This window comes from Eublepharis macularius, chromosome 9 (genome assembly GCF_028583425.1).
Source record: "Eublepharis macularius isolate TG4126 chromosome 9, MPM_Emac_v1.0, whole genome shotgun sequence".
NCBI classification, from domain to species: Eukaryota; Metazoa; Chordata; class Lepidosauria; order Squamata; family Eublepharidae; genus Eublepharis; species Eublepharis macularius.
This window is the reverse complement of record NC_072798.1, coordinates 36637602-36647585: the sequence shown is the minus strand read 5'-3', so window position 1 is coordinate 36647585 and position 9984 is coordinate 36637602. Positions and strand designations below refer to the sequence as shown.

The following is a 9984-nucleotide window of genomic DNA, read 5'->3' as shown; positions in this document are numbered from 1 at the left end:
TCTAGATATGAGCCCTGCAGGTTTCAATTTGATCAGCTCTCCAAATTCCTAGAATTTTTTTTCCATGTTGCAAAGTAACACAAAGCAAGGAAGCCTTTGGCCGCATGCAGTAGTCAAAAGAGGCATTCCTTCACCTTTTGGGTAATCAATTGCACACAACAAGCCCAAACCAGAGCAAGGGTTGCAGGTTTCCAAAAATGACTTTCAGGAGTCCCAATACCTTTCCTTTGCAGATGCTTTTCAGATGCTTTGGTAACCAAAGCTGCTAGTGTACATGCATCAAGAATGCCATGCCTTCTGTCTGTCTTTGCCCACATAATATTGAGAATAGTAGGAAAGCAAAGCAAAATTGTCAGGGCTTGCCGCCGCTGCCGCTGGGCATGGCACTGGGCAGTCTGCTCCTGACATCATAGGGGGGCCAGGGATGCTGCAGGACCCTGCTCTGTGGAAGGAGGGGCGGTATACCTCACCCAGACTCCTTCTCAGTCCACTCGCTGGCCTGCTCAACCTGGCCTGCTTGCCCCCTGTGTCCTTCTTCATCCCCTCCTTCCAGAACTCTCCTCCAAACCTCCACTCTTGCATTGCACCACTCTCACTCCACATCATCGCTCCTTACTCACATCCACCACCCCAGGGCTCTTCCCAGCCAGCTTTTATAGGGCTTACTTCTACTGTCCCACCCCTCTTCCAGCCTGGTCTTGGGCTGCACCAAGCAGTTGCAGCTGGGGTAGCTGATCTGGCCCCACTGACCAGCACCAGCTGTGCCTTGTTCCCTGGCTGCCCAGCCTCCCTGCCTTGGCTGATTGCTGAAGGCCTGTCCAGCTGCAGTTCCCTGGCTAGCAGCCCGGCCTCCATGGCTGAGCCGATGGTTGAAGGTGGGACCAGCTGCGGCTCCTTGGCTGGTTGCCCAGGGCTTCATGCAGAGTGCCTCCACTAGCCCCACCTGGAGTGGCTTGGCTTTTGGCAACTCCTGGGCCAGGCTACTATTTTCTAGCTGGGGCATGGCTTTGGGTTGTTGGGGCTGCTGCTGCTTCTCCTCCTCAGGTAAGGCCTTTGGGTGGGTGACTGCTGGGCCCCCAATCCCTCTGCCCTTGTCCCCTTCTGCCTTGCTTAGTCCCCTTTCCTTCCCTAGGGGAGTGGGACTCGCTGGCCTCTCTCTGTCTCCCCCTGCCTCCTGAGGCCCTGGGCCTTTGCCCCTTGTCCCTGGCACTGACAGGTTCTGGCCCCATTTGCCCATGGGAGGGGTTGGCCTTCTGTCCCCCGGCTGCCCCCTCTGCCTGCCAGTCAGACCGGTTGACCTGCTGTCAGCTGGCCGACCAGTTGACCTGCTATCTGCTGGCTGACCAGTTGGCCTGCTGGCTGCTGGCTGCCCCCTCTGTATGCCCGTCAGACCGGTTGACCTGCTGTTCCCTCCTACCAAGTCTGGGGGCTGGGACCCAGACCCCGGACAAAAATCACTCATAGGTCTTTTCACACAAAAACTGAGCTGTAGTTTGGGTGCTAAACTGAGGATTGATACTTGTGTTGAAAGTTGCATCATGGATCTCCTAACCTGCGTTGGGGGTTATATTTAGCATAGGGGGACTCGCTTGCCAAAGTGTCCATTACTCATGGAGGTTCATGAGCACTGTGAAAGGCAAGGAGGGGCGTCAGGCTTCCCTCTTGTGCCATTTTCCTGAGGGGGAAAAAACCCTTTTCGCTCCTTTCTTAGGCTGCATGTATCCTGGAATCGTGATTAAGGACATGTGCCGCCTGAGAAAGGGGCAAGTACCCCCCTACAGTTAGCCAAGTTTACTCAGAAAATGGTGTGGGAGGGAATCCTCAAGCCCATTCTCCCCTCTTGCAGTGCTCAAAAGCCTATGCGAGCAATGGGCGGTTTGGCAAGGAAGTCTCTAATTCTCCCTGTGACTATGAGCTGAGTCAAGAGACTTGGCTTGCATCACATATATCATTTAGCTAGAACCTGAGCTTCCCCATTTTCCATTTCTTAAGTGGTTTCCTTGTCATCTTATATACTAATAGCCAAGTGGCCCTGATCTGAGGATACTTAAATCCAGAAATTGGAACCATGAACAGACAAGATAGATCTTTGTAAACACCTGAAAAATGCCCCAGGTTTGTAGAAAAATCTGAAATATAAAAAATAAAAAATAATTGAGGGATTAAAGACATCCCAAAATGATAAAAGGAGTGTCTGTAGCTTTAACCAGATATTCTCAGTGGATACTAGCCATTTCCACACTACTTACCTTCATCCGGAATGCCATGGAACATCGCGAAAAAAACGTGGAAGATAGCATCTTCTCGTGCGAGATTTGCACGATGTTGCACAAAACTCATGCAAGAAAATGCTATCTTCCGCATTTTTCCCATGACATTCTGCAGATGAAGGTAAGTAGTGTGAAAACAGCCATTGCTAGGCAACCATAACCAGTATTCCAGGCTTCGTGCCTGTCAGTAAAAGGCAGAGTAAGGGGGCAGGGCCCTTTCCAGGGATGTTTTTGCCTCTGCAGGAGGACACATTGGGGCTAGGCCCAGAAGCAACCACTAGGTGTCTTGCATGATTCACCCAGGCCTGGCTGCTTGCCACTGTTCAACAGCAGCTCCCTCCAGCAAAAGCCAGTGTAGTATAGTGGTTAGAGTTTCAGAGTAGGATCCAAGAGATCCAGGTTTGAATCTGCACTGTGCTGTGGAAGCTCACTGGGTGACTTTGATCCAGTCACATAATCTCAGCCTAACCTACCTCTCAGGGTTGTTGTGAGGATAATATGAAGGCAAGGAGAATGATCTAAGCTGCTTTGGGTCCCCATTGTGGAAAAAGGCAGTATATAAATGAAGTTAAATAAATATTTATGAAGATGGGGGCAGATAACAGGCAAGTTGTTTTGTGGATTTGAAAGAGAGAGGGATGTAAGGAAAGGTGAACATATGGAGGCTGCCAGGAGGAGAGAGAGAAGAAATAGTGTAGGAAGAGGATACAGGGACAAGTGAAGTATTCTGCACAAGACCTTGCAGGTTCCCCACCATGGAACTAGGCCTGGCTCAGCCGGCACCATGCAACTGGGCCATAGGAGAGAGGCTGTTGGGGGAGAAGGGGGAAAGGTGAAAATGGGGTGGGGGGAGACAATGGTGTGCAGGAAGAAGGAAGCGAGAAAAGGGGAGAAGCAATGGGGGGCAAGAAAGGAAAAGAGGACGTGGTGGGGGAAGGGGAAATGAGATGTCCCCTGCAAGTCCTTGCAGGTCCCCACTTGTTTCTTCTTGTTTTCTCAAATTGGATCAAAGGTGGATCAAGAAATTACATAGAAACCAAGAAAAAACACACAAAGACAATAAAAAACAAGCACATAACTTTAAAAAATTCAGTTTGAAAAGTGGTGGTGAGGCTGGTGAAGATTCCTCTGTTGCCTTGATGCTTGAATAGTCCCTCCCCTCTGGTGTTTCCTGTCCTTGGCTTTCTGGGGCTGTGGCCAAAGGTCTTGAATTTGACACTAGTGAAATTATAGTACTGCCTCCCTCTCCGTGCTCCATGCTCCATGGCTTCCAGCTACATGCTTGCAGCTCAGTCGGACTCACACAGAGAGAGTTCCAAGCCTAGAATTGTTGAAGGCTGCTGTTCTCATTGCTTTTGAGATACTTCAAGAATTGAAAGGATAGGAAACGCCATAGAACATCACTATAATGCTGGTATAAATGTTGCTGCTGACTACATGGCATAAAAGAACGTCTTGTTCCAATCAGCAAACGTATAAAAATCTACTACAAGTCTCTCTCTGTGTGTGTATGTACCAAAATTCCTTTTGCCTGTTGCTTTACGCAAATAGCTCATCAGTTAGAATTCTCTCACTTTGGTGCTGAAGATCATTTGGGTAGGGTTGACATGCATCCTGATCAAATTTAAATACAAAGCCATCACTTCCAGAGCAGGAAAATAGCTGGTCTGTTCAAAGAGGGTACTCAAAATGAAATAATGAAAAATAGCTGCTCTGGAAGATATAGCAAACACCAAAGAACACAGTGCACTTGAGGATAGGCCAATTTCCTATGATTTGCACTACACAGTTGAAGATATTGAGGGAAATGCAGGAGAATGAACCTCTAGGGACCCCCATAGCAATCTCAATGAGAGTTGACTGCTGATGTTTGGGATCATCTAGCCTTGAAGATCAGTGCAAAGAGGAGGCTATTTTTATTTTCCCCTCCCCATGCTGTACAGGAGGGTTGAGGGGTGGGATGTTATGGCACATTGCTGACTTTTCGTGTGTGTGTTTTTTTCTGCTGGACCTCTGCATTGGCCAACTCCCATTATGCGACAAGGGCAGTCATATTAATCACTTCCCACAAATTTGGGAACTGATCTGAAATTACCACCCCTTGTTCTTCTACATGCAACCCACCCACCCAGCTTGGCCATATCAAAGTGAGCCTCTCGTTCCTCCCTTTATAAGCCCGGGCAGCAATAAAACAGTGGAAAAGTGGAAGGTGGTAAGTAAAGAGTGGATGAAGAGAGGAGTCGTCTTGTGTATTTCTGCTCAGAAAACTCAGAAAGAAGATGAGAGGAAGATAGTTTCAGTCAAGTGAGGAAAAAAGCTCTGAAAACAGTTAGTTAAAATTCCTCAGTCACTAGCTAAGAGTCCAGTAGCTCCCACTGAGATCATTGGTACTTGAGTGTGAAGCCATGAATCAGGCACAGTCCTCCATTCAGAAGCAAATGATATTTCTGAGTGGGTGGGTTACTTGGGGGGAGCACAACTTTCTTGAGTCTCTCTCAGAGCTAAGGAGCGAAGACGAAGGTGAGGAGGAAATCTGCTTGGCTGCTGGAGGAGGATTTTCTTTGTGTGTCTGAACCAGCCGCAAACACTTGAAGAATTAGGAAAGTTAAAAAGAGAGCAGAGCATTCTACGATGGCAAAAAGCAGTGAAGATACCATGCAATCCAATCTGTGGAGTGGGGCAGTTGTGCTTCTTCCTTCGCCTTGCTTTCCTCAGGATGGGTAAGGCATTGATAAGCGTGGCACAGAAAGATGGCTGAGGCATCCTGAAGACCTCTATCATTTCATTTGAAACATAGGCTGCTCCAAGACATTTCCATTTTCTAACCATCATCCTTTGTGTTTCCCCAGTTGTTAACCTTCTACTGTACAAGGTGTGTGCCATAGTTCCAACTTATGTATTCAATGACGGCAGAACTCATTGAAGAAGCTTCATGGGGCAATTTCTCAGAGGATGGCGGGCACGGAGATGAAAGTCCTGTCACAGGAGTTTTGGGCACAGTCCTCATCATCATGTGTCTGGTTGGGATGACAGGGAATATCTATACACTGGTGGTGGCATTTAGTGGACTGCCTGGTCGCTCTACTGGATCTTTGTATGTGTACATAATCAACTTGGCCTTGGCGGACTTACTCTACCTTTCCACCATCCCCTTTGTGGTATGCACGTATTTTGCTCACAATTGGTTCTTTGGGGATTTGGGCTGCAGGATTTTGCTCAGTTTGGACCTGCTCACCATGCATGCTAGCATCTTCTTGCTCACAGTCATGAGCTTGGAACGTTACTGGGCAGTGACTAGGCCATTGAAGGCCAGATGGACTGGAAAGAGCTACCGCAAACTTGCCACTGTAGCTGTATGGCTGATCTCATTGTTGCTTACTGTACCCATGATGGTCATGATCCAGCTGCGGGAAGGTATCAGCCACAAACACATCTGTTTTCCAACATGGACTCCTGAAGCATTCAGAGTTTACCTCACAATTCTGTTCAGTACAAGCATCCTAGGGCCTGGCCTAGTCTTGGGCATAGTGTATTCTTGCCTCGCCCAGGCCTACTGGGCCTCCATGAAAGTGATGCAGCCACGAGTGGCAGGCAGGGTCTTGAAACAGAAGCTCTTCTCCAGGATCTTCAGCATCATTGTAGCCTACTGGGCCTGCTTTGTGCCATTCTGGGCCTGGCAACTAGCCAGATTGTACTGGTCTGAGGATTTGGAGATTGGCCCTACTGCTCAGGCTTACCTCAACTTCGGCGTGACCTGCTTGACTTATGGTAACAGCTGCATCAACCCATTCCTTTATACCCTGCTCACCAGGAACTACCATGAGTATATGGCAGCCCATGGTGGGGAAAGGCAGGCAGGCAGGAAGGTTCTCTTCAGAAGGAGGAAGTATGAAAAGTCCCAAGCAGAATGCACAACTGTGGTTCAAAGGCCATCTTGGCACAAGGAGGAATGCTTAAATGAAGGGGGCAAAGGAAAATAATTAACTCCTAAGAAAATTATAAATAAGATAGAGAAGGGTTCCATGGATACGCAGTGTGTTAAATATGAACAACACTGCAGTGATCTCCATTAATTTAAGATGTATTTGTGCATTATATTATTCTCAAGATAATCATTGCAGTTATCAGCTGACAGCCAAACCATGTGAAACTGCAAGTATGAATCACTATCATGCTTTGCTTTGTATCACTTGACTGTGTTGTGTAGAGGTATCATATGAGTTCCATTCCTGTGATCTAGGTTTGAGTTCCCTGGTTGGTGTAAACCCAACAGGAAGAGCCAGAGTTTGATGGTACATCCTTGCATTTATCCTTTTAGAATGAGTATTATGGAGCAAAATTAGGGGATCTGCAATGTCTCATGGAGGGAGGGAGAAGTCTCATTCCACCCTGTTGGTCCTCCCCTTATCTTTTCCTTCTTTGCTTGTTGATGCAGCCACCACTGCCTCTCCCCTTTCCCTGCTTCCCTGTTCCCTCCCTCATTCCAGCCCCATCGCCCCCTTTTTTGCTCCATTTTTCTTCCTTCTCTTCTTCCACTGGCTTTGCTTCCTTGCCCCCTAATCGTTCTGCCTGCCTGCCCACTCCTTCTTTCCACACTCAACTCACCCAAGTTTCAAAGGGAAACAACTGCTGCCATTTTGGATTACCTAGGGAACCACATCTACAGTTGCCTAGGCAACTCACAACATCTACTGGGATATCATGAAGTAATCTCACAAGTTCTTGACCTTCAAAAATTTTTTTGTCTATTTCTTTACTTTTTATTTATAATTTTTCTGCAAACCTAGCTGTTCCCTCAGATTTCTAGAAATATCTGGAGATCCCCTGTAATTACAACTGATCTCCAGGCAACAGAGATCAGTTCCCCTTGAGAAAATGGCTGCTTTGGAAGGTAGACTCTATAGCATTATACTCCACTGAAGTTCCACCCCTCCCCAAGCTCTGCCCTTCCCAGGCTCCATCTCCAAAATCTCCTGGAATTTCCCAAATCAGAGTTGGCAACTCTACTTTTCTTTCTTTCTTCCTGCCAAGAAAAAAAACCCCTGTAATTGCCATGAGTCACTCAATCAGTAATCTGCCCAATTATCTTCTGCTAGAAACGGGAAAGTACCATTGATTTTGAGCTCAGTTCTCTAAGAAAGATTGTACATATCACCCAGGCTTCCTCTGAGATAAACATGGCATAATGTTATCTATATATATAAAGACAAGTGTCCTGACTGACTAATCAATGCCCAGCCCAAACCCCTGGACCTAGAAACGTGAAATTTGGGCAGGACGTTCCTTTTGTGATGTAGGGGCTCACTAAGAAGGGATTTTAAGAAATTCACCCCATAGGGGGTAAAAAGGGGTAAAATGTGTTTTCCCATAGGGATACAGCTTTCCTGTGTGGCTGCTAGAGTCCTCCCCGCCCCCACACCAACTGCCACTCTTCCCTGAGGTCATTTGCATATGCAGCCTTGATTGGTCGTCTCTCCAACATTCTAAAGAATATATACTTGCTATTGGGAGTCACTGAATGTGTCCTGAGGTAAAAATACACCTACCAGTCTAGGGTTCCCAATCTCCCTGTGGGGCCTGGCTTTCCTGTGTGGCTGGCAGGCTGATGGGTCAGCTGTGGAACTCTGTGTTCTGAGGTAAAAATTAGGTAAAGAAAATTGCAGACAGTTGAAGAAAGACAGTACAAGACTCTTGAAAAGGGATTTTATATAAAAGTCAGTATGGCAACTGAGTTTTTAAATGTTCACAAGGAGATGGTGCACGACCTTTCTAGGGGCCATTTCAATGCGAACCTCTCACATGAATCTGCCAAAGTGCCCACTACACCATCCTTCCCTCAGTCCAACTCCACCTCACACCTCTTGCAGCCATCATCTCTTACTGTCCCCAAGAAGCCTCCTTGCAGACGTTGTGCAAGATATACTGATGCTGAAAGGAGGAAGCAACTTAGAGATGCAGCAAAGAAATATGTACATCGTACTCCTGTGGTGCACTGAGCAGCAGTGGCTAAGTACCAGCAAGTCCCGAGTCCAAGGGAAAGGTGACCATCCCTGCAGACCTGGGCACAGTGACGACCCTAGCAGACCTAACAGCCACGATATACCCTGATATCGCCACTATCAGGGAGTAGTCCATGGACGGGCTGAGCAAGTGTGCCATTCTGACCCCCAAGAACGACAAGGCTGCCATCATTAATGAAACACAACTTAACTCCCTCAAAGGGGCAGAAATGGAGTACAGATTTGTGGACTCAGTGGTGTAAATGGATGATGCGATCCACGACCCTGTGGAGTTCCTCAACATGCTCAGCCCTCCTGGCTTCCCAGCCCACAGGCTTCTCCTCAAAGTGGGGGCTCCAGTGATGCTGGTCCAGAACCGCAGCTCACCCAAACTCTGCAATGGCACCAGACTACAAGTGAAAGCCCTCCACAGGAACATCATTGAGGCCACATTGTTCATCAGCAGTGCTCGGGGGAGTCGGTGTTCATATCACGCATACCATTCATACCATCAGATAACCTCTTCGAGTTCAAGAGACTGCAGTTCCCCCTCAAGGTATGCTTTGCTATGACGATCAACAAGTCCCAGGGGCAGATACCGAAGGTGGCAGGAATTGACTTGAGGGAGGACTGCTTCTCACATGGGCAGTTCTAGGTGGCCTGCTTCAGAGTGAGCTTACCCAGCAGCCTGGAGATCCAAGAACCTGAGGGGAAAATCACCAATGAGGTCTACAAAGAGGTCCTTCAGTACAAAAAAAAAGGTTGTACGTATTTTTCACTTTATTTATTGTACTACAAATCTCTTCAATAAATGTTACATTTCGAAATTCACTTCATCAGTTTTCAGCATCAACACGCTTTGCTTTATATAAACACCTTTGTGATGCTCGGGTACTATGCCATTATACTACAAAACCAACTAACCACCCCCCCAACTGAAAAATGTTACATACCCATTAGTATTATAACTGGAATTATAGTAGTTAAATACCGTAGCGAAGCACGGGCATCAAGCTAGTTGAGAATAAACAAAGAAAGGATCACAAGGCCTACCAGAGTCCTTCATAGCAGCTTTCATAAGTCCCATGGTCTGATCTGTAACTGCTCCAGATTCTAGTAACCTGGAACTATAAAAAACCTCAAATGAACTTACAAATATCACAGTAGGTAGAAACAGGGTATCCCAAGGAATCAAGAAAATGGCATCTAAAAAGTTCAACTCAGAAATCCCCTACATCCAGGCCTTTGAACCTCCTGAGTCCAGTCTTCATGTGAGTTGTTCTGTTACACCTAGCTTGTGGAATCATTTGTGCCAGTCATTTCCAGTACTTACCTGATCTGTTTCTGGTAAAACACTATGTTTTGTCTTTTGGAAAGATGTTAGCGATAGATACTCTTTTAAATGTCATTTCTTAGCACACAAGAATACTCTTTTAATGCTCCCCACACACCACCAGTTTCTAGAACTTAAATATCTGATAGGGGAAGGAAACAGAGGAGGTAGCTTGACTCAGTGATACATGCTTGGAGGCAGATTGGCCATTAAGGCCACCAGGAAAAGTCCTGGAGGGCTGGAAGGTTGGGGAGGCATCTGTTGCAGTAGCAAGCCCATAGCTCTTGCCCCATGTGGGGCAGGGAAAGAGGCATGCAGCTAGCATTGCCAACTCTAGGCTGGGAATTTCCTGGATATTTGGGAGTGGGGCCTGGGAAGGGTT

The 9984-nt window shown here is 47.1% G+C and overlaps 1 protein-coding gene across 1 annotated transcript; it reads left to right on the top strand.

The window, feature by feature from the left end:
* The first annotated feature begins 5173 nt into the window (after positions 1–5173).
* Positions 5174–6250, top strand: LOC129335300 (urotensin-2 receptor-like). The gene has a single exon (XM_054987736.1). It carries the CDS (start codon positions 5174–5176, stop codon positions 6248–6250), a length of 1077 nt encoding a protein of 358 aa, XP_054843711.1.
* Positions 6251–9984: the final 3734 nt, after the last annotated feature.